Source organism: Pelecanus crispus, chromosome 8, assembly GCF_030463565.1.
Source record: "Pelecanus crispus isolate bPelCri1 chromosome 8, bPelCri1.pri, whole genome shotgun sequence".
Classification (NCBI taxonomy): Eukaryota; Metazoa; Chordata; class Aves; order Pelecaniformes; family Pelecanidae; genus Pelecanus; species Pelecanus crispus.
Genome location: NC_134650.1, coordinates 43,008,033 through 43,033,931, shown reverse-complemented (window position 1 = coordinate 43,033,931; position 25,899 = coordinate 43,008,033). Strand labels below are relative to the sequence as shown.

At 42.5% G+C, this 25,899-nt stretch overlaps 1 protein-coding gene across 1 annotated transcript in view; it reads right to left on the bottom strand.

Moving 5' to 3' along the window:
• The window catches only part of CDYL2 (chromodomain Y like 2), a 59,817-nt gene extending 35,409 nt beyond the window's left edge, over positions 1–24,408 (bottom strand). The window contains exons 1-2 of the mRNA XM_075714809.1: positions 24,393–24,408; positions 23,353–23,375 (exon numbers count right to left, since the gene is read on the bottom strand). Of these exons, the coding sequence (XP_075570924.1) occupies positions 23,353–23,375; positions 24,393–24,408 (39 nt within the window). The remainder of the gene's footprint in view (positions 1–23,352; positions 23,376–24,392) is intronic.
• Between the last annotated feature and the right edge of the window lie 1,491 nt (positions 24,409–25,899).

Genomic DNA, 25,899 nt, shown 5'->3' with positions numbered 1-25,899 from the left:
ATACAGTATAAATAAATATTTGAACTACTCTGCTGTACTACCACTCAGTGACTCACTGCTTTACAAATGCTACTGGTACGACTGTCACAAAATAAACGACGTGTTCTTGTGTGGTAGGTAGAAAAATAGTTTCCTGGCCCTCTTAGAGCAAAGTGGTAAACTTGAGTGCAAAGAAGTGAAAGCCTGCGTTTTGGGGAGCTGTTTGTCACTTGGTTTCCATAGGTGCTGAGGACTTAGGATTTCAAAGTGAGCATGAGCTTCAGCTCTTCAGAGAGGCTTTACCAACTTCATGTGACAACTGAGGAGAATTGTCTGAGGGCAGCTTGCTGGCTTTCCAAAGCTATGTGCCAGGGAAAAGACGAGAGACAACAGGAGGGTACAGCACATCTGAGGGGAGGGGTCCAAGGTGACACTGTCAGTAGAAGTGGCCACTGTACAACACGCTCTCCTCACCAAAGTTTTTGAAGTGAATTTTACAGTGATAATCTTTGAAAGAGGACAATGTAGTAGCTTTGCAGGTGTTTTCAAGGAACATGCCCCATATTGAAATGATTGCTTGGTAAAAATTAAGGCTCTGTGTTGGCAAACAGAACAGATGGACAATTAGAGCATGTATTAGGTAGTTACTCCAAGATGCGGGATGTGGAATAGCAATTTTTGGGTATGGTGTGTAGAGAATCTCCGGGAACAGTATATGTTTTCTAGCTACTGTACACCGGGAGACACAAGTATTTTTGAAATGATCAATACATATTTGACAGAGCAGCAAGTCAAAAAGAATTCCCAGCTCACAGGCCTGAATGTGAAGGAGGATGGTAATCTCTCCTCCATCACTGAAGCACGAGGGAGAAGAAAATGAAGAACTCTGTCCGTGTTATATTAATGGCTGGACAGGGATAAGGAGATGTCAGAAAGATAAATCATATATCCACTTCATGCTTTCTATCCAGACTAGAATAGGAGGCAACTGGTTCGGAGCATCCATATAGCAAAGGTAGTAACAGTCAACTTTGTGAATAATACCATGCAGGGATAGGTTTTCGAAGGAAAGGGCTAAAAATAGATAACTTTATACAATACAGATGGTTCAGGGGCGATCCTTTGAGTGAAAAGCTGAAGTAGCAGTTTGTAAAGTAGTGGGATAATAAGAGAAGAAAAGTCATGAAACACAAAGGTTTCTTTCAGAATTCAGTAGAATTCTTCATTTTCTTGGTTACACAAATGAAGCTAATGTAATGGCAGAATACAGAAATGAGCCGAAAAGAAAGGTAGAGCAGAAAAAAGGAATAAAGAAACATGCTTTAGGCAACTATAATGGCATGATAGGAGCACAGAATTTTACAAGTAAGTATCCAGGATACCACTGCACCATCACAGAAAAATGGCACATAAAATTTCAAAAATTATCTGTGAAAGAGTAATTGTCAAAAAGGAAGAATAATACATGATTATCCCCTCAGAAATAGCATTCAGATGAGCAGGGTCAGTAGGCCAAGTTCTGGCCTCAATTATTGCATGGGTTTTCACTGCAGATTTAATTTGTGTTCGAGATCTGAATTCCGTCCAGTGTAAAACCAACCAGTAGTATACTGGTGCCTGGAAGGAACAAGCTATCTTACGTACAGCAGTAAAGGTAGTTATGAAAGCTGTCACTGTTCATCAGACGGATGCATTTTAAATCGTCTGAGAGTGCAGCTAGTTAGAAATCTGCATTTAAGAAGCGGGGACAGCACTCTAAACGTGGAGATGCAAAGGCATAAAAGCATATTCATTGATATTTAACATAGGAGTGTGTTTGGGAGGAATTAGGTGGACTCTGTGTGAGGAGGACATTTGCTTACAGTGTGGATGAAAGGCACTAACACATCTGTGCTTGTACAAATGTCTGCAATGAGTCAGACCGACTACGCCACACTGCGTGGCCGGCTCTGGCCGCACGCTACCGTGAAACTCCTCCGGCAATGGTAGAGTCCCCCGGGAGCTGCTACCAGAGTGGCGTGCTGCGGAGGAGACGATCACAGGTTACCCTGCTGCTGTCCGCAGGCCCTAGATCCTCTTGAAAGCTGACTTTGGCAACAGATGGTCACCATTCCTTGACCTCAGTGAGTCCCGCTTCAGCCCTGGTAATTCACACAAACGAAGGAAGTGTTAATTGATGAGCCCCGAGTTCTTTAAGACCGTCATTATTCCTGATGATAGGGTTTCAGCCAAGTGTTGGCAGTACTTCCAGCCGTAGGGGTTGCTACAGACTGGAATCCATTAATCCTCTCAGGGAGGTCCCAAGGAACACCATCGGGGTTTCTCTGGTGGAGGGATACACGTCTTGCCACCCTGCTCCAAATGCCTGCTGGCTCACTCCAGGGGTTACTGTGGAGGCATGTGCCACATCTCCATGCTGATGGCTATTTTCTCCTCCTGGTGACAGATCATGCAGACGTATCAAGCATCAGGGCGAGACTGGAACTCTGATGAAGCTGAGGAACCATTTAGAAATGTCTGTGCTCGAAGCAGTATTGAATATGTAAGTAGTGAATATATTACTGAGGAAATTTTCCATGTACTTGTTAGTCAGATTCCTAACTTGGCGACTGTGTTAATACCTCAGCTGCTCCTGGATGCATTTACAGCAATGATGTGGCAAAGGGCTTTGTTCCATGTGCCTCTGTAGAATGGGGCACTATATTTTTATAAATGTAGAGTTTCTGAGATTTATTCCCTACATTTGTCTCACTGGGATTAGGCTGGTGTATGTTCTCTCCGTGGCACTATGCCAGTCACAAACTGAAGCTGTGGAAGGCTGCAGCTGTCTGCTTGTTATTAATTGAGGGTTAGTGCAGAGACCAACACACACTGGTGCTCCAACACCCGTACTGGTTTCCAGATACTTTAGGAATGAAAGCTTAAATCCACACTTTAGTGTAAGAAACCTCTGGGTCACATTTAATACTAAGATCCCACTTGCATGTAGTTTACAAAATTACAAAAAGGAATTTTAACAAATGGCTAATAAGTTGTTAGAGACCCTTATGAATCTCACACCTAATTAGTCTTCTAATTCTAATGAGTCCATGATAATCTGATGTCCTCGCTGTCATCCCTAGCACAGACTACACATGTAGTCAAATGCTGGAACAGATGTTCAGAGAGGTTGTGGAATATCCATCCTTGGAGATACTCAGAACTTGACTGAACAAGACCCTGAGTAACCTAATTAAGTTGGTGCTGCTTTAAGCAAGGGGTTGGATCAGATGATCTCCAAAAGCCCCTTCCAACCCAAATTATTCTATGATTCTACGATACATAAATTTTGTCTAAAATATTTACTAATAATTTACTAATTCTTCATTAATTCTTTCCCACTTGGAAAAGCAGCTCCATTTGGAAAACTGAGTTCTGTGCAATCTGTGGAAGTGGGTGTACGAACTGACTCAGTTAAGCTGAGTTTAGATTTACCAGGCAGCTGGAAGGGAGTTCCTCACAAGCAGCTCTGAACTTCCTTCTTTCCTTGACCTGATACCATCAGGGTTTGTTGACTTTCAGGTCATACGGCAAGAGCAATCTACTCTCTGAGATGTACAAGGGAGACACGGGTTGGAGAGCCAAGGTCAGCTGATCACAAAGTTAAAATGAGTCTCTTAGTCATTAAATGCACATTTTTTTAATACTGAGATACATTGTGAAGTAATTATTCAGTGTATTTTCAGCGTTTGTATGAACACTCAGTAGTTATGGTATAAGCAGAAAAAGGAATTCGCTAAGCTGGGGTATGAACATACAACATGCTCCATGATAGCTGCTATCTATTTGCTCATCACCCAATATGAAGGAATTAAAGACAGGGATAAGAGGGATAAGTTACCATACATTTACCACAAAGATAAGAGGAAACATGCTAATAAAAACACACTTGTAGTTCTTGTACCTATGCTGGAGGTCTGTGCAGAGATAGTAACAGAATACTCTGCAGAACAGGATGCTTAGATGGGGCTTGACAGTCTGAGTTTCTGTTTCTAGTCCTCCTCACCACCTCAGCTGTTCTCTTCATTTTTCTGTGCCTTATCTGAAAAGAACACCCTCTCTGTAAAGTCATTTCAGACCTGGTGTTGAAAATGGGAAAGGTGCATTGAAATAATTTTTATGTACAGCAGTCTACAGAATGAAAATTTTGATGAAGCAAATCTATTTCGAAGCCTAGTGAGCAACATAAAAATAGGAAAAAACCCCAAGATGAACTTGTGCTGAATATCTGCATTTAGTACTTGTGCTAGCTGCTGCTTGTATTTAGCAGTTTTGTAGTAGATTATGCAGTATAATGTCCTGACAAGACCAAGAGGTTCCTAGCATGCTCGGGAGGGGTAAGAGACTCATAAGATGAATACACATTCCCTTTTGCTGGGAAAAAGAATACACCTGGATTAGATGGCTCTGGAATTACATAAGGAATTTCTGATCACACGTCAATCTTTCTTTTTCTGCAAAGAGTAGTTGTGTACAAAGGCATACCTAGAAAAAATAACGTAGAAATAAACAGTAACATACATGATGGAGGAGTGTTGTATTCTTACTGCTTCAACAGAAATACTGATAAATATTGGGGAAAGTATTGCTTGTATTATGCTTGCCAGCTGTAGCCTAATGAAGGAACATAAACCTCATCCTTTTGGAATATTTCTGGGGGTATTAACTAAACTTGATAAGGTACCTAGAACGCAACTAAACTTGCTTTCTAGATAAGAAGAAGAAAGTATTTTACATTTTGATGTTTTGAAGATTTCAAGATGATACGCTCATGGTTCAAGTTTTTAGTTTAATTCCAAGGAAACAAGAAACTTCAGGTGGTCATGGAAGAAGGATTTAAACAAACTGACGGTTTGCCTTTAAATAATCAGAGAATTTCCCTCGAGAGTACGTATTTCCCCAGTTACTATTCTGAAATGTTATTTTCATAGTTACAAAGCACCATGCAAATCTATTCTACTAAGTGCATACTAATGATCATTACTATTATTCAACAGCAGAACAGGTGGAGCTCGGACCAGTGAGCACTTTCCTTTAATATGCAGTGTGCCATAATGGTTTACTTGTTCTTAAAATTAAATGATCAGAATATGTTAATCACAAAATCTAGTATAGGGTGTCTGCCAGATCAGTGCTAACAATTGCTTAATGTGCCCCAACGACAAAGATGTTAGTTTTGCAGTATAAAAATTCGGTATTATTCTGGAAAAGACCTTGCCCTTGGCTGTTGAATGTCGCATGCGGTATTCAGAATAGGCACTGTGCAGTACCGGGCAAACACAACACATGCAGTACCGTATGCTGCACTATCTTTACAATTTCTGCCTTGTTGATTCCGTTAATGCACACAATTACAAACAGTGCAGACTTTAAAAGGCAAGTTTCCACCTGTGAATTACTTGTAAAGGGAATCTGAGATATCTTACAACACGTGTAAGGATATATGCTAGTTAGATGACAGCCACTGGGGGAAAATGAATGGGGAACATTCTTCAGTTTCTCTAAATGGCTAGAAAGAGTCTTCTGAAGGTGACAGTAAGGGAGAACAAAGTGTATGAATCACCTGTACATCTCCTACATTTTGCTGGAAATTTTTCTTACTCAGATGAGCACTCTGCGGTGTTTAGTAACTTCCTCTGATAGCCATATAATACGAAACCATTTTTATTCAAGATAATCAAAATGTCTGAAATCTTTCCACTTTCAACTGTTTGGTGATGTACTTTCTTATTTTTTTAAACCCTTCATAATACTATATGTATTAACAATGGAGGGCCCTGTCCAAGTTAATCAATAAGCCACTTCAGTTTTGTGTAAGGAACATAATTGCATTTTTTCTTCAACATAAAAATCTATTTGGCTTCAGTTTTTTTAATGGAAGATATTTAGAGAGCAAAGAGATTTTTCAGGCTCTCTTCTACCCCGGAGTTCGTATTTTAGGATGTAGGTTCTTTCCCCTGTCTGATGTCTGCCTAGTTACAGGACAATATGAAATCAGTATGAAAAATCATGGAAGTAATTGTGGGCATCGTTCACTGAATGGCATCCTGTGATAATCTAAATATGCTGCATGTACCTTGAGAACATATATCATTCTAAAAAATTAGAGTCTGAAGGAGTTTGTTATTTGTAGCAGTACAAAGTACTGAAAATTTCTGCTACGTGAGAGTGATATGCACTTTATTCACACACTAGAACTCATTCTCAAACAGTTGGTCACCGTGCCTTTCTTAAAACTGTAGATTTTTAACCACTGTTCAAAATAAAAAGCTAATAATATCCTGTTCATCAGATGTTCTAATAATAATGGCAAAAGTGACTGCATGTTTGAGCTTGAGTTTTCTAGCATTTTAGGTGTTTATTGTGTAGTACAGGCTAAAAATGAAAAATACAAACCCATTAAAATAATAGTGACCTTCTGGAGTGAATGACATATGATACCACAAAATTTTTTGCAATGTCACCAAAGGTTTCTTTTTTTGACAAATGATTATAGTCTGTGGCTATAGAACTTCGGGGGATGTCATGTCTTGATAACACTTTGAAAAAAAAACCTAGAATAAAACTAGAATACAGATCTAGAGTAAGTTTTATATACCATGGCACTGAAAAAGTACCAAAGCCACTTCCATTTAAGAGGAACCTGTATTCCTTTTCAGTATGATGGCCCAGACCTGACTATTTGTCTGTCATGACATTACTTACAGGCTCACAGATTCACAGATTTGGAGGCCAGAAGGGACAATTATATCCATCCAGCCTGACTTGGGTTACACAGGAATGTTCTTCATTCAGCAGTTCCGCACCAGGTCCCAAATTCTGATTTAGTTAAACAGCATCTATTGGAAAATCATTGCATCTTAATTTGAAGTGATTCACAGAAAGCACACCATTGCTGTTAGTGAATCTTTCTAAGTGCTATAAATAAAATACTATAACCTTAATGTTAAAAAGGGCATCTCATTTCTAATTTATGAAGGGTAAACTTCCAGCCACTGGCACCTTTTGTATCGCTGTTAGCTAATTTCATTTTCCAAACCTGAAATCCTGCAAAGTGGTTTGTAGCTAACTGAACAGATGGTCTCCATATTTCTTTAAGTTTTGTAAAATTTGGGTGCTAATGTGATGGCTCTATCTAAAATTTTGTAGCTGCTTCAGAAGCCGTATTCTAAAATTTCATCTTAAGTGTTAGGCTTTATCACTTGTGTTTACAGTTCAAATTCACGTTACTTCATATAATTTGGGGAGAGAACATTTTTATGAAGTGCAGGTCTATAACAACTGCATTCACCAGATCAATATAAGTCACTTATTTTCTTTGTTTTATTGTTCAGAAAAATAATGCACCTCTTAAAGAAGGCACAATTTAGACTACAGGAAAAGGAAAAATTAAATGTAGGGAAGATGTGCAGTGTTCAGTTGTGTGCCCTAGTTTTATTCCTGCTATGCAAAAAGTTCACTACTTATTGTCTTAAATCTGTACCCATGTGTTCAGTCATATGCACAAAGAGAACGGTTTTCCCCCGTGCTACACTGGATCATTGCATACAACTATATAATTACCCACACCTGTCTACAGACTGCTTTACATCCACATAAATCTGTACCCTTCTGAAACAGGACAACAATATCCTCATCCGTTTGTGAAAAACTCAAGTGCTAAATATTTATTTGAATTTATTTAGAGTCATAATACTACATAAGTGCAAAATCTTAAAAAAGAAGTCGCACATGCTGTAAAAATTTAATAATCTACCTTTAAAGAAATTAAATTTTCAGTGTTCAGGGTTTTTAAAACCACATGCTATGAATTAAAAAATGCTAATTAAACAAATTAAACCAGAACACTTCAGGAATGTTCTGAAAGCAGGCATATAAAGCAAAAGGCATATAATGAAATATAAGGAAAGAGTTTAAATACTTTTGAGTTTACTGGTTTGTATATTTTTTTACCCTTGTAAAGTACATTCAAGTCTCTTTATTCGAAGGATTAGTATCCTTTGGATACACATGCCCGAAAATAAGAAAGGAGCCGGTTTTGCTGACCTGAGAAACCATTCACTACGGACAAGTGATTCACCATACAATGCGTTGTGGGAAACGAAGAAGTAGCAGCATTTTCTTCTCAACCTCAAACTTACTAAATAGTTTGTTGAGACTGTTGGGGTGTGTAAAAGAGCTGCTGTCACTTTAGAGCAGACAGTGAACCAAAAATTACATGATTTTCTCAAATGAAATTCATGACTAGTGAATCAATTTCTACTAAAATAACCCAGTTCTGCATTTCAGAGATCAGGGAACTCCATGGGGTAAATTCAGCCAGTCGTTTGCACTAGTGGTACATGAGCTCACTGGGCCAGGGCAGCCGAGTATGAATGAGATTTTCATTCACTGCTGAAAGTACACAAGCTACACTTACCTGTCCTTATAATACTTTTGTAGCCTACATGAAAGCTGTACGTACTGAGCTTAATTTTGAAGCCAAATTTCTGTGGACGCAGCTGTGGATGACCTGTCACACCTTCCAGGCTTCCCCACGCGTAGACGCAGCAGAGAGAGGCAGTGGGGTGCCAGAGAGCTGGAGGTGGGCAGCGGGGCTTGCGGGGCTGCCGGGTGACTTCCCAAAGCCAAGGCCAGCAACACCCAGGGAAATGCCGCTCAGCAGCACAAAGGGAAGAGATGGGATGGGAAGAGCATGGAGCAGGTCTGAGCACAGAGGAAGAAGTTCCTTAGAGCCTTCAGAGTAGGATGAACAATTTGGGATTAGGAATGATTTTGGAATCACTGTACATATTGCCTGAATTTTACGTCCCCGCTGGTGAAGAAAGTGACTGCCTTATCCATACGTCACATGGGAGATTCACTACTTTCTTGAGCCACACACACACAAAAATGAGCAGCACAGATCTATCATAAGGAAAGGAACAGCAATCCTGTTGTGTTCTAGGATGCCTTCATTTTCCTGGAGGCACCACAACCTTTTGCACCATAAGCATTCTGGAAAGTTGTGAATATTTTCACTCAAGGGCCAGATGCTCAGGTATGTTTTGGGTTTAGATAGCTGAAAATCTTTTCAGAAGGCTTCATAAGAAAGGAAGGGAAAGATAGCTTTACCGAATAGTAGGATAGCATTAATTTTTTTAATATACATAAATTATGTTCCTGTATGTGACAGCAGAACCTAGCATATCAGACATTTCCCTAATCATCTGAGTCAAAAGCTATATATTATGTCTTAGTAGAAATCACAAAGCATTACACCACTGGTAGACTCTTGATACGTTATTTAAACAGTGCTATACTCCTAGCTATGCACAACCAAATCTCTCCAGCACTGTAACAAGTAATATCAACTTGGTTAGTTGAAGTTCTGTTTTTTAAATGACTTTCATAAAAATATTTAGCCCTAGGGCTTTTAATTTTCTTGGTATGTCTACCATATTTCTCAGCTTTTGGTATTAAAGCACACTGGAATAATTTTAGAAAAGTAATGTTTTAGTTTTTGAGCGTTCCAAAGTAGATTGTCCAAGAATATATAACTTACAATACATGTCCATTAATAAAAGTGTTCTGTAGCCAGAAAATAGGCGTGATGATAGTACTTTTCTTTTAAAATGATACCAGTTCATCACCCTGAGTCATTTTTAGGTTTCTGTGATGAATGTTTTTTCTGCAGAGGAGGCCTGAGAGTTTGCTGGCTGACTGAGTCTTTCCTCCAGTGCATTTTCAGTCCTAACCACTATGAGAGATGGGTGGTAGAAATCCTTTCCAGAAGTGACCTTTAACTTTAGGAGGAGAGGGTGAGAACCCTGCTCATTGTAAGATGGAGTCTGATCCAGATATCCATTTCTTTTGATGAGAGTGATTATATGACATGGCTGACTGTGATGAGGAGTTGATAGCCCTGACTGTAGAATTAATAACTTAGGAGATCTCCTTCCGTCCTGCCTTGCTGGAAGTGAGATAACTGGTGCTGCAATGAATTTTGCCCTTTGAAGGTCAGTGTCCATACTGCACATGAAACGAATCCTTGCCATTCATGTTTTACAAGAACAATATTAACATTCATGAACGTTTCAGCTTTAACCATGTGATGAGTTTGGTTAAGAAAAATGCCAACTCCTTATCTTCTGCAGGTCCTTATTTCACAAAGCAAATCAGTTTTGTTTCTACATGAGTATGGATCTCCTGGACTTCTGTGAACGTCTGTGAACACAGTGACTGGGGCAGTGGAAGCCATTTGCAGTACAATGTCATTTAAGCTCCATTCAGAGAAGTCTGATCAACTTGATGCTGAAAACAGCTGCTAAAGCGGGTGAGCTACTTACACGAGAGTTGCTGATGTTGCTGACATTGGTGCAGCATAGAACTGGTGCAGTTTTTTAGAGCTCTACAGCGTACGAGGCTCAAAGGTCAGACTGAGAGCGCTGCTTTGCAGGACTGAGAACTCCAAAGAAACTCTCAGTCCTATACACGATTTATTAAGCTCATTAAAATAACACCCAGTCCTAAATGAGCCACAGCTTTACTTACTCTCTGTTGTGGCTCTTGAAACTCAGAGAGTGTGATTCCCTCACACAATAGCAGCAAGAAGCCACAGATCGAAAGCAGCTGCCACCATGTTTGCGAAGGGGAACGTGCTCCTAACAGTCTGCAGTTTCTGTCCCAGAAGTGCTGCAGCTACTGGTTTACCCCATTCAGAGATGTCTGTTTGAGTCAGAGGTTCAAGTAACCTTCTCAGAAATGGAGCTAAAGACTAGTCACTTCAAAAGAAAAAAAAAAAAAAACCCAAAACTGGCTGTAAAACAGCCTTGGTTCATCCTCTGTCTCCCTCCATTACACCGTGTCTGTCACTGCAAAGCCCTAATACACTACTGTATAATCAGAGGGGGAATGAAAAGGTAGGTCTTGCTATCAGTTCTTCTGCGAGATCTAAGGCTTATCACACAGTTCCTCTGCTAACCCTGAGGCTTACTACTCAAGTACTTTCCAAATCTTGAATAAGTGATGTATCAAATACTAAATATCTGTAGGCAATCCCCAGATATCCCCTCGATGCCTGTAGAAGTATATACATTTAAATACACATCCAAAACATCCCTTTGTGATTCTCAGTACTAAACAACATCCTCAGTGCGTAACCCTGCACTTTGAAAGATCAGCTGCCATTAGACTGCAGCTTTGCATTAACCGAGATGCTTGTGATCTTGGAATGGCTGCCTTTTGGTGGTAATAGGCGCAACAGCAGCTGGACGGGAAGTAAGAAAGATATTTAGGGAAAGTTCTGTTAGAGCTGTTCTCAGCTGCACAAGCCCTGGAATTAATAAGGAAATCTAGAAATTTTACAGAAGTGTTAAGGCAGTTATTACTATAACTAATAAGTTAAGGCAGAAATTATTTCAGTTTCCTAAGGGATTCTGCCCTGCGACCTGGGGATAAAACAGCATTAAAGAACGTTGTCCTTGGTTTGTGAACTGTACTTTGCACACGTCTTGAAAAGGACTGTAGAAAATCAAGGGGTGTATACTCTAAGATCTAACAGCAATGCAGATTGCATATCCGAAATAAAAGAGTAGTTTTCATGTCATAATTGATCAGTAAGCAAGACTTTTTTCCCTGTATACTAAATAGGCTACAAGAGCAGCAGTTAATAGCAGGGGAAGAAAACTGCATCGTTCATGATACAAACAGAAAGTCCAGTTCACGTTAAAAAGAAACCTGCCTTTGTCTTCTAAACACAGCAGGTTGTCGGTGGTATTTGATATGAGTGGATGAAGCAGAAAAAATAACAGCAGCACAGTTGCAGAACAATTCAAATCACAGCCCACAGTAGCTTGTCAATAAGTGGTAACCATGCACACACTGCAATACTTGATACCACTTCTAAGAGTGAGAAATGCGGTATCACTGGCACTCACTAGAAATACTGTAAGTCATGTCATGTCAGAAAGCCAAAGCGTAGGATGGTCAAACAATGCAGGAAAAAGATACGGCATCCTTTGTGGCGCTCATGACAAAGCTAGGGGACACGTTATTCAACTGGGAGAAACAGCAGTCTTCCACCAATTCTACTAGCAGTTGCTTGAAGCTTTCTGCGGCAGCAAGAACAACAGCTCATACAAGATTATGAACTACAACAGGCAGTCCAAGTGTTGAGCCGTGATGTTCTTTGATGAACGTGCATTCTATCAGTGTAATGAAAGATTGATGAGAATAATAATCCAAAGCTTGTGATGTGTACAATGAAGAAAAAGAAGGGTGTCTTCCTTGGAGCCTGCAATTTTTGTTATCTTGATCCACTTGATAAATGCCATACAACATACTGTTTGCATAGGCCTTAGTCAGCAGGGAGAGATGACGAGGCCACCTTGGCACTCCTGCTTTCATCTGTCATCTGATGCAAGGGCATGCCAGTGCCTGGGAAAGGCACCGGAGGTCGTTCGCTGCTGGTGAGAAGGCAGCAGGGAGGATGGCAGGAGGGCGGTGGATGAGTCTCCTTCCAAAGGCCTCTGAACGGTCTTCACTGAGGACGCGGGAGGGGCAGAGCTCCGGTACTCCTTAGCTGCCGTCAGGTCACGCAGGCAGCCTGCCCGCCGCGCAGCCTGATGGTGTATTTATACCTCATCTTCCCGAAAGGTACTAACACACCAGTATTATGTGCAAACCAGCCAGTTCTAAACCAAAGGAAAGTCAGAGGAAGGAGCTGATCCAAACCACCTGGGCTCTGCAGGCATTGCTCGGCTCTGTGATGCCCAACAATTTTGCTTTGAGACACCCACGGTTCCCACTGTTAATTGACGATTGCCGCTCTTGACATCAAGAGACAAATAAAATGTGGCAGTGAGAAGGCCACAAAAGCTGGCCAAGGGCCTCACCCTTTTTATTTTATTAAGAAACATGAGTGTTTCTGTGGGTGTAAAGTAAAAGAGATGCTATTTCCCTGGTATATGTAAAAATACATTATCAAACAGCTTTCTCTGGGGTTTCTGTTGCATCTTTTGTGTATCATCGGTGCACAGATGATCAGGGCTTTTATCGTACATAAGACATTAGCAGGCCATAAGGGTAAGTAACAGGAACATTCAGTGTTACTAAGTTTTGCAGCCTGAATTGTCTATTTTTTATTTAGTTGCCTGTCCCATACTTTGTTTTTATATATACAGAAAAGCAGTCATTTTGCATTTCCATTGTAAAAACAAAAAATACCCCCAAAACCTGTAAAAAAAAAAATTCACCTCTGCTGCTGCCAAAAAGCTGAAGCTGATACCTATTGCTTCTTTCAGTTTCCTTTTACTTTTATCACTGTTTCCGTACTATGGTGTATTTTGCTGACTATCAAATACTGTATATGATTATGTATTAAACTGCATATTAGGAATGTAATAGTGACTACTTGGATAAAACATTGTCAAGTTGCTCATCGTCTCTACGATCTCCTTTTCTGACTGTTACAGTACATCAATTCTGACATTTCAGCACAGAAGAAAATAATGAACCAGCGGTAATGTTTAATTACACAGTGGTGGAAACTGCTTTTCAACTTTTCACATTTTTGCATTGTGAAAAGCTTGAGTTTGTGCACCCAGACTCTATTACAGTCTCGCTTCCAGTTACTGCAGTCAAATTGCAAAGTTTTAATTGTCCCTCATCAGCCAGTATTTATTCCTTCAAGAACTTCCAGGTTACTTCCCCTGGCGTATGTGAAGACATTTTAGTACATAAATGTAGTTTTCTCTATAATTCCTAGTACTTAATTTGGGATCCAGAAAATCTCCATCCTCGTCCCTGTATGGATTTTGAATACTTGAGCCACATTACTACTTAATTTGAAGCTATGCTCTTATGCTGTACCATTGCTGAACCTAAAAGTTTGCTACTTCCTCTGCTTAGGTAGAGATAAGTTCAATCACGTCTCATCAAAGAAGGTCTTCTGATGCTGCATCATCCTAAATTTGTTGCATTTGCATTTGCACTGGAGTCCCCTATTCCTCCCTTACATTAATCACCAAAACACTTTGTGATCAACACCTTTGCACTCTAAGACTCTCAGAATCCATTTAAGAGCCCAGTAAGCATTACTGTGAATTTTCTTTCCATGTGAACCATATTTAGTAGGAATTCCCCAGCACCTTTCCTGTCAGATTTCCTGTGCTAAACCATCTGAAACCTATCGCAAAAACATTTCATAAAGACAAATTCATCAGGTGTATTAATGTGATAAAGTGAATTTATATTTTGCAAAACAGTCCCTTCTCCAACAAAAGGAAATGATTTAACAGTTTCAAAAATATTGTTAGAGCAAATTTCAACTGCATAACATCTAAAGGAAACTCCATTAGCATAGTCAAACAAATTTTACAAAGCAGTATTCTGACAAACTATGTAATGTCACGCTTTTTTTTGTAATATCTCTCATTTTACTAAGACTAATAAGATACATAAGCAAAGCTCTCTCCTTCATAGTTAGCCTGACATCTGAGAACAGTTTATGATACCGCTGCTCATTACAGTGACTGTGAAGTGATGTTAAAAAAAAGTTAATTTTGTATCTGTGAAAGAATTCGACAAGTTGAGCGGTCAGTTAGAAATTATACCATTCATATTTCAGTATATTAGTCATCACCATTTCTGGAAGAAACCCAGCATAACAGCAACTTGATGGGTTTGTTAAAAGTTAGCGGCTTTTTAACATATATTCAGGTAAGGTCTTTAAAGATTGATAAATGGGTATTAACAACCCTGTACAGCATTAAGGAAGCCTACCAAAACCATCCAAAAATGTAAGTACAGAAAAGTTGTGGATAAACCCTTTTAGATGCTGAAATGCTTGTCTCACAGAAGTAGGAGAAAGCTGGTTTTGTTCATTAGAAACATTTTATTACATTAATATAACTTTCTAATAATAGAATCGATCATTTGCCTCATTCCATGCATTTACTCAAATGTTTACTAGTTTATCTTTATCCCTTTTACCCCAGTTATTAGCCAGAGCTATGGCAATGAGCCAAAACTTCATTTTTATTATGCATGTTTGATTCAGTGTTACTTCATCACCGCCTCCCTTCTACTCTTTTGCGTGCTTCTACCACCTGTTGCATCTTGTTGGAAGTCTAGACTGTGCGGGCTCTAAACCAGAAACTGACTTTTTCTGCGTCGGAAACAGCCCACTATTCTGATTTGTCCTTTGATTTGCAAGGATACTAAGTGACAATGATTAGCAATTAGAATACCAGAATATAACTTGTAAGGCAAGTATGTTTGTGATCGCTGCAAACCCTATCACCAGCTTAGTCAATAACTATGTTTGTTTAGTGACTGTACTAAGTACAAGACTAAGAACTGCCATATGAGGTCAGACTAAAGGTCCATCTAGCTTGACATTTTGTATATTCTAATAGAAATTAATATTGGATGCTTAGGAAACAGCATCTGTAGAGTAAGTGCTGCCCTTGCTCTACCCTCCTAGCTTCTGGTGATGAGCAGTTTGAAGATTTTTTTTTGTGCTGAACGGTATAAAGGGATCTATCCTCCAAGAAGCTGTTTTACCATTCTTTGAAACCATTTACAGTTCTGACTTCCACAACATCCCATGGCAATGAGTTCCAAGATTTAAATACTGTGAAGAAGTACGTTCTTTGTCTCAGTCATTTGTCTAATTGTTTCATTTGCTGCATGCCTTTTCTTGTGCAATGAGAAATAGCATTCATCACTGAATTAACTAATCATACCCCATTTGTCTTTTCCATACCATTCCTATCTTCCTCGATCACTTCTTCTGCCAGCCAGAAAGTTGCCATAAGGTGTCTTTTCACTGACAGCCATTCCATACCGTGCAACACCCTGTTGGCCCTTCTCTGCATTATTTCTAGTTCTGTGTTGTTCTTGAAGTGGGTGCAGTACTGCAGATGTGGCAGCGCAATGGTATTCCCCAGTGACATGATGATGAACATCTTCTGTTTCTTTCTCAATTGCTTTTTTAATAACGCCCCAAATTCTGTTTGCCTGAGGTTTACCTCTGATAAGCAGCAGTCTGGTCCCATGGACCGGAGACCCACTGGGAGCTGGAACACATTTTCTGGTTTAGTTTCATCTAAAAGGAGTGCGGTTGCTGCTCTCCAAGACAGTTCCGTGATGCAAACGGAGGTGTGGTAAGTGGGGATCACAGGGAGATTCACTTCAAAAGCACGCACCTGATCCAAATTAAAATACTAACGTGGACACACCCAAAAACTTTCCACAATGATTCCAAGATCTCTCCTGAATAGTAACAGCTTCTTCAGGGCTCATTGTTATGCAAGTATAGTCAGGATTATTTTTCCTTTGATCATTAGCTTGCATTTATAAACACTGAATTTTAGCTGCTGTCATCCAGCTCTTCACTGTCAACCTTCCTCTTGACAATGCTAATAATAATCTATAAGTTATCAGCAGTGAATGTCATTATTTTGAAATAATTGATGATTCTGTTGAACAACACAGGTCCCAGTACTGATGTTTGGAAGCTCTATCATAGCCACCCTTCATTGCTTTCTCTCCATGAACCAGGCAGTCCAAGAGATGACCAATCCTTCTGGACCACAGCTTTGTTTCATTAGCAGCCGCTCCTGTGGGACCTTACAAGAAGGTTTTTTGAAAATCCATTTACTCCAGCCAGAACCATTCTTACCCTGATATTGACTAAGAGTTCTGTGAGATGTGCTTTTCCTCCAAAAATTCATGTTAACTTTCCTCCAAGCCAAGACATGCTCACATATATCTGCTGATTCCATTTCTTTTTATAGATGCTACTAATTTGTGTGCAATGGAGCTCAGACTGAGTGGTGTGTAGTCCCTTGTATCCCTTCTTAATCCATTGGGTGCTGAGCACATGTAACTGATTACATTATTGTAAGATGATTTCAAGTAAACCCCACAAAATCTAAATAAACGCAGTGAAGTGCCTTACGGAAGAAAATATCCTCATTGTTCCTGTTTTGCCCCGAATGAGCTGTGCATTTTGCGGATGGTCTGTGAGAAATCTAGCAAAGCCCAAGTGGGTCAACTGCTGTTTTCAAAGAAAAGTGTCTCTTTGACAGATGTTTTCTATGCTGTTTTTGTTTTAGTGTTTTGTTGTGGTCTACTGATCATGCTGCTACCGTTTACAATTTTGCAGGAGTCAACCTATTTCCCCTTCTTTGGTAAGCCACAACAAGAATCATTTTTTCCTGCACGGGTCAATCATATCAACTTATTGTGAAAGTTTTTAGAGATCTAATAGATCTGCAACAATATTTTATATTATTACTCATAATGAGACAGTACTGAAATGGGATTGGAATCTACATTTTCTCTGTGCAATAGAAGAAAACAGATTGAAGTGTATTTCCCCTCAGCTTTGCAATATTACCAGTCTAAAGTTTTGATGATAAACAAAGTGTGACATTGTTATTCAACAGACCAAAAGGATGATTTTCCTTTTGTCAAAACCAGAATATTCTTATTTGCATGAATGTAAAGCAAGCCAGCATTCACATACCCCACTATTAGTTGCCCTACATTGCAAGTATTTCACTTTAAAGTGTTGGCTATATTATATTGTTCTAATAGTTTAAACACAAGGAACAGTTAACTATTTAAATAATCTTTTTTGCCAGTGTCAGGATGCCAGTGTCATAAAATGTGCTGCAGAACTTGTCTGGAAAATATACGGGTAAGGAGGAACAACAAGAAGGGATTGCACTGATGAAAATGTACAGAGCCAAGAAACTGTAATGCTGCTAAAAGTCAAATGAATGGACAAAGAAATGCTATTTACAGCATAGCTGGCCATCACAATTACTCCATTGATTTTAAAAAAATAATTAGCCAATTTCTTTCAATATTAGACGACATTTAAATTTTGCCATTATTTGAACTGTCTCTCTCTAAATATTTTAACTTTCAGAAACAATTACTAAACAATGAGTTTATTGCTGGTTTTAATTTTTAATCAAACAGCAACCCAAAGTAAAACACTATATCTGTCATTCAGCAAGTGTTACAAAAATTGATGTCATTTTAATCTGAATTCAGATAGGTATGAACACTGAACCTGGACAACAAAGGGAAGCATGTTCAGTTCAGTGTCTTTGGTGGTGGGAAAATCATCACTGCATGTGTTCAGGCTTTCAAGAGTCACGCAGAGCGTATTTTCAGTAGCCCTTCCAAGCAGGAGCTTGCTTATGACACGTATCTTGAGATAAACTACACTTGATCCAGACAGAACACATCATCAAGATTGTAACAAAACTGTAACATCCATAAGAAATCAATCGGGTTTCAGTATCCCAAAATATGCCAAGCAGTTTACAATGTAATGAGGAAGTTGGAATCGTGGTAACAGAGTGACGTTGTAGGTAAACAAGACAGTCATTATGTGCATTGTAATGTTCCATATGCGGCTTGACACTGGAATTTCTTAGTAAGATAATGAATATTGCCAGAGTTATCCAGTTACGCTTTTGAAACTCACTCAGCATCTTTAATGTAGAGAACTACAAGACCCGGACAGAACGGACCTCAGGTTAACTCTTCATTATTGACTTTATACCTCAGTTTAATCTATGGTCCAGATGACTGCCCAGTTTAGGACTGAAGAATACTGTCTGCACTGCAAATCACACCTAATTTGGAATAGAGTTCTGAAAACTTTAATCAGGCAGCAAGATTACTAGATTTGTACTGACTGAGGGTAATACTGCTCACAGGTTACCTTATTTTGAGGACAGTTGTCTTCTAAAAACTGATTTTGGACAGATCAATGACAAAGTGTAAAGAAAGAGCTGATTCTTTAAAATAGTTGTTAGTAAAGCTTTTCCACTAAAAAAACCCAACAAGGTGTTACTGACAGATGACCAGATGCTTAGCTGGTGGGAACAGACCCAGTATTACTGAAGTCAGCATTGCACCCATTCTACAGCTCGCCATTCAACAGAAGGAGTAGGCGCTTAACTCTGTTCTATATTCCCCAGATCCTACTTCAAGTCACTGTTTGTTTTCTGCTTGTGAAATCAGTCTTGCTCTTTCAACATGGAACTGTTGTATCAATAAAGAGGTTGATTTAAGTTGAGAAATAATGTTTACTTAAATATACCATCTTCTTGCAAATCACCTATGTCTTAGAAGATACATGTGTGAAACGCTTGAAAAACAGACTTCTGCTTTCCAGTTCAATAAGCAGGTTTAAGTATGTGTCTCTCCTAAAAAGTGACTCCATTGAAAGAGATGCAAGACGGAAAGCCACAATGCTCAAAAACTTGCATTTCCTCACTTTGTAAAGCAAAGACTATTTCCTAAACTCTGCATCTGCAAACCAAACCTAGCATCCAAAACTTCAGCCATGTTCTCTCCCATTTGCATGTCTCCACATGTAATAGGCATTCAACAGGCCAAACTGTGCCATTATCATCTTCAAGTTTTGACTTCGCTGGTACCTGAGTCCAGATATAAGTGGGAGATGTTGTAACTCATCTGGAAATACATTATTTTTCTGGTGGATCACGTGAGCTAAAATAAACTGCAGCTCATTCTTATGTAGCTGCATAAACAGGCTAAGATTTAATTGCAACCTGTCACTATGGTGGACAAGCCTCCTATCCACGGGCATTGCATCATTTCAGTGAAAAGATGCCATTTTTTAAAACATCACTTTTCCACACAGAGCAACACTGTAATGCAAAAACTGCTAAGTTTTAAAGACTGATTTTATTATTGTGATCCAGGAATACATGCATGTGACAGTCCCCTTCAGAGATTCAGCTATAATCTTTAGATCACTTACCTAAGGTGTTGTAATATAATCTGACACAATGTTAAAATAAGACTTTAGATTTCAACATCATCATCCCTGAATGTCTAATTGTGCTTATTGTATATAAACCCCCAAAATATTAAATAAAAAAAAGCATCAAAGTCAGCTTCATGAGCATCTCTATGATACTGATAACTGATTCATATATTCATCAATAAAGTGGAGTTTTATTGCAGTAAACAGGATGCTCTGTGCTGGGAAAAAATAAAGTTAGGCGCACTGTTCATATTGAATATTTTTCCCCTCTAAAGCCATCTCATATACTTTTAATACCAGAGCCTTTGTGAGAGAACTATTTGGGTTAAGATAATGCGAGAACTAACTTGTACACGGAAAATACAAAATATGACTTCAAATTACTGACAACAACTTTAATGTGAATCAACAAACTTGGTATTTAAGAGGAAATACACTACCCTTTCTGTCTGTTACCAAAATTAACGAGGACTTCCTATCAACGCACCCAACAGTGTATTTGAATCATAAGCAAGACAGGGCTGCCTTACTGAAGGCCATCGTGAATACCCTTTTGTCAGTCCTTTATTTTCAATTTGTTATTTCTAAGGAATATGCACCATAGTTCTTTAACGAGTGTTCATTTGCTTCTGGAATAAATTGGTACCTGATTCACAGTCCTAAAAGAAATATAATAGGAGGTATTTCAGGTGATTAGAAGCCATTTCTAACTGGAAAGAGGCACCTAGTTAACCAAAGACTGAGGTTGTTTTGTCTGTGATCTTATTTTGCTTCAATATAAAGATATTAATTGAATTTAAGTTTAAAAGGTTGAAAAGCCTTTTAAAATAACACAACAGTAGAAAATGAACTGACAGAATAAATATGCACATCTATTTCCAAAATTCAGAATTTGATACTTAAGTTATCTTGAGCGCCACCAAAATACAAGAAGTTAGCATAGGTAATACACACTGCACTTTTTAAATGTGCTTTATCATGGCTCCTAGATCATGGTTGCCTTCAACAAAAATAATTTTGCAGCCCGTATTAAATACTTCAAATTGCAGAGTAATTATTGTCTTATTTGCTGAAGTTCAGTAAGAACCCTTGAAGGACTCAGATACTACTAATGGAGTCAAAGAGGAGCGAGGAGTGTCGTATACCTTTGGAATGTCACCATAAATCCCAAATTATTTATTTACACCAATAGCCCCGACGTACTTCAAGCTAAAATCCTGAAACTGTTTAACGATCATCCTGCCATCCTCATAATGTTTTACTTGTTCAGGAGGACAGAAAAGAATGATGTATCCAAGCAAGACCGGAGGTGTCAGCTCTGAAGGCACAAAGCGCTTGATCTCACGTGCTAACTGGTGTGGGACATCACAGCTGTAAGAGCTTCTTTCTAATGAGTCCCCTTGATGCGGTTGGTTTTCTGGGACGGGAAGGAGCAGGGAGGGAAAGCTGAGTCGTTTTTAAAGTGAAGCTACTATCATCTACACACTTGCTACATATTAGACATACAAACTCTTCAGCTTTCTAGACATTTCTCTGACCTCCGTCACAGAGAACTTCACAGTGGAGATGCAAAATGTGGACGGATTGATAATTTAAGCCCTGCACATACTTCTTCCCACATGTCTGACATGTAGATGAAGATTTTACACCACGACCAGCTGAGAAGGTCATATTCCAAACACCTCACACAACAAGAAATGAATAGCCATACTACCACTTACCTGTTGTGGTGGATACAATTCTTCCATATTATACAATGATAAGAAAAAGTAGTTCAAATGGAGCAACAAAGAAAGGAAGTGATTCAGAGGCTTTGAACCACAATACTAACAATTGACATTCATCCATGCAGATGCCTGCAAAGTGACTGGGCCTAAAACTGACTGCAGACTGGGTTGTAAGTCTGCTCTTTCACAGAAAACCTCCATGCCAGGTTACTATTGAGCAACACCACTCGTACGCCGCGCAGTAGTACTCGACGCACAGCCCACATCCAACTGCCAAATGTCATCGTCTTATAATAACACAAAGATCATAAAAAAGCAGAATTTTTTAATGGTGAACAGGAGCTAAACCAGCATGACTACCATTGTACCAAGAGGTACTAGTTTTATTTCTTTGTAGAACTAATCCAAACAGCTAAAGAAAACTTAGACAAGAACAGGCAAAGATCCTCTACGCATCCCAGAAATTACTGATACAAAACTGTATCACTAACTTTTTCGGGTCAAAGTTTTTCTTCACAGAACTCCCACTGGCTACACCAGAGCCACAACAGCAATTCAGCTGACATGCAGTAGCCTTAAAGTTGCAAAGTAATATGACAGATATCACAAAATGGTGGGGAAAAGGTCAATGACGCTATTCAAATCATCATGTACTTCCGATAATTTAACACCACGTAGGAGAGCGTAAGTGCTGTTCACTTGAAAGGAGGCCCATGTCCCACTCAGCAAAATAAAGTCCTAATAGAGCAATGTCATCCCTTACCTATGACCTTTGTTAAAGACTTTGAAAGACCGCGACAAAGTAAAAACTGTCTACGCGAAACCTGCCAGATCCTCCACTTCTTGCACCGAAGACCCTACAGCTGATCCTCAAGATCATCAAACGGAGAGTAAGTCCAACCGCGTCCAACCAACCGCAGCAGCGATTCCGCACCCAAGCACGCCCCGATGGTTGAGCAGCGCCTAATCACCAGCACGCAGTTCCAACTGGAAGGCGATCGTTTCTGTCCTAGCCCTTGAACTGTGCGCTCCAGACAACCACAACGCAAACGGCCATGTCACCAGGAAACGCGGAGCCTGAGGAGGTGCTTCAGACCAAAAGCCGGCGTAGGACGTCCAGCCTCGTTTGGTTTTTTTGGATGGTAGACTTCCACCCCGGTTCCACTTACTGGAGCCGGATATTTAAAACACCCGGGTCCAGCCTTTCTCATTTTTAATTTCTGCTTTCTCCCTTCTCCTTCTCTGGCGCGGGAAGAGTGGCTAGACTTGTTCTCAGTTTGGGCATTAGAACTGGGTGCCTGAGGTCAAAATTTGGCTGGGTCTCGCCGACCGCCTGCCAGCCTCTTTCCCTCTCCCTCCCCCCGACCTGGGAAGCGGGCGGCCGTCGCCCGATGCATCGCCGCTCTCCCCGCCGCGGCGGCCGGGCCGAGGGGGACGCACGGGGGACACCTCGCCCCCCCCCCCCCCGCCTGCCGGGCTGCGGGGGGCCGGGGGCCGGCGCGGCGCCGCCGCCCGCCCCACCTCGCACCCCGGGCCGCCCGGCCGCGCCGGAGCGGGGCCCCCGCCAAACTTTGCAGCCCGCCGCGGGCCCGGGGGTGCGGCGCGGCCCCCCCCCGCCCCCCCCGGCCCGGCCGCCGCCCCCGCAGCACCCCGGGCGCGAGGTGAAGCAACCTGGCGCCGGCTCCTGCACTTTGCACAGCGGGCGCAGAGCCGCCTCCATCCCTGCGCCTCCCGGCAGCGCTAAGGCGCATTTTTTCGCACTAATCTGCACATTCAGCACGTCCAGAGCGCCTATGACTTTACCTGGACTTTCTCCACTCTCCGGGCTCATCACACTGCGATCGCCTCCCCATCCTACCGCTAACTCTCGCTCTCCTTCGCTCCTTCCTCCTTCTCTCTTGCAAGGCCTGCTAAGATCAAGCCCGATGGAAAGTAGAGAGAGAAAGAGAAAGAGAGAGGCAGAGGGAAGGGAGGGGAGCCGCTCCATCCCTCCCCCCCCCCCCCCGGCACACACGCCAGCCCTTTTCCCCCCACCCCAGCCCTTCCCTCGGCGATTTCCTCCGCTCTTCGGCAACTGCGAGGGCTCCGCGGAGCGGCTCCCCCGCGCGCCACCGCTGCCCTCCGCGGCGCCCCGGCCGGCGCCCCCCCGCCGCCCTCCCGCCCCGCGGCGCCCCGCGGCCCCCCGCTACCTCGTAAAGGTCCCCTGAAGCCATGCTGGGTTGCGGGACTGGGCTCCTCCGCGCCGTCTCCCTCTCTCCACCTCTCCCGCTCCCCCACTCGCTCTCTCTGTTGAGTAAACTGTGTTTTGCAGAATGACAGGCTTTGGGGCTGGCTGTGCGCAGAATCAGAGGCGAGGAGCGGCAGAGAGGCAGGCGGCGGGGCTGGCGTAACCAGCAGCAGCTCGGGCGCACAGCGCCGGGAGCCGCGTCTCCCCCGCGGCGGCGGGGCCGGCGCCCCCCCCCCCGCCCCCCCCCCCCACACACACGCACACCCCGCCCGCCCGCCGCCACCCTCCCCGCCCCGGAGGGGGACGGGGACCGGGACGGGTCCCCCCCCACCCCCCGCCGCGCCCTCCGGCAGGGAAAGTCCCGGGGCCGCTCGGAGGGCGGCCTCCTCTTCTCCCCCCCCCCCCCCCCCCCGCCCCCCGCCACCCCGCTCCCAGCCGGGAGCGCTTCAAACTCTTTCCGCGGCCTAAATAAATAAATAAATGCATAAAAATAAAAGGGGGGGAAGGAGCGGCCGCGCGGCGGGGAGGGCCGCGCCGCCCGCCCAAGGTCACCGCGGGGAGAGGCGGGCGCGGGGCCGGCTCCCCGCCGCCGGCCTCGGGCGGCCCTGCCGGCCACCTTCCCGCTCCCGCATGGCCGCCCCACCCACCCCGTGGCCATGGCCGAGGAAAGGGAGGTGGCGGGATCCCTTCGGCGAGCCCCCCGAGGAGGGGCAGCCCGGGGAGGGCGGCGGGGTTCGGGGCCACCTCTCGCCCACCCTCCGCCAGGCGAGGAGAGGCCTCTCCCGCTCCCTTGCAGCCATTTTGCAAATTAGCCGGCCCTCTCCAGGAAATGGAAGCCGCCGACCTCCCGCCACCTGGTCTTCACGTGGAGGCGGCGGGCGGCAGGCGTTTTGAAGCGGCTCTGGGACGTGGGGCGGCGCGAAGCCCTCGGCGTTGCCAGGTTAGAGCCTTCTGGGCCTTTCCTCTGAGGGAAAGGGCCGCCCGTGGCCGCTGGCGTCCTCGCGGCCCAGCGCGGTGGCTTGCCTGAGCGAGGGCGACCGTGCCAAGATGGCGCCAGGCGAGCCGGGCCTCCCGCCTGCCTTCGTCCGCCATTGCTGCTCACGGACTCCCAGGTTGAGGAGGTTTCTCACACCAGCTGGGCCATGAGTGAAGACGAGCCAGCTCATCGCGAGAGGAAGCCCCGCGTTCCACCAGGCACGATGGAGCCTTGAGGAGGCAGGCACCGGTGTGCGGCAAAGGGCCCTTAGCGCAACGCCATGGCCACCGCGGAGCGAAGGGCGGTGCTCTCTGGAGGCCATTTGAGTATCAAGCCGTGCAGCTTCACGTTGTGAAGGATTTGTTTCTCCAGGTAAAGTGTTGAGCGTCCTCTCGATACTATCTTTCTTGATACAAAAGAGCGCCATTAGGCTTTGCTCTGACCAGCTCTTCACACCTTGGCTTCGTAGCCAGCCTGCTGTAGTTACTGGTTTTTAGCCCCCATGTTCTCATAGCTGACCTCTGGAGTCCGGGAGTGATGCCGAGTGCTGCGCAGTCTGGCTTTGCCACGGTCGTGGCTTTCGTTCGTCTTCATTATGTTGGCATTTTTCATCTCTTGATTTCAGTCCTTTGTGTAACGCTGCGCTCTACATTAATGTGGGACTTGGCACTGCCCAGACTATTATCTGAGCAGCAGATTGGAGTCGGTTATTGAGTATAATACAGTAAGTCCAGGCGTGGTTAATAAATGTCGCTGGTATCGAGCGCTGAATTATTTCTGGAATTTCATTTATGACCAAAAATCCTGGCGTGGTCCAAGCGGGGTGAAGCCGAAGATTCTTCTGACTGAGAGAATTCCTGTTTGAAATATCGATATTGGCTATTTTGAACGTTGTCACTTTTTATCGTGAAAGTAGGAAATAACACATACACATCCAGCTCTTGATTGACCCTATCTCTTGAACTGTGAATATTACCTCTGGTGATTATGAACTTGCCAGCTAACCAGTTTAGTATTGACTCACAGTTCAATAAAAACTATCTTACGGTAGTTTGGAGCTCAAAGATGTTTATGGTTCGTGTGGTCTGCTGGGTGGTGTGATAATGTTGAATTCCTAAGGACGTGCCACTCTGCTTATGTAAAACGT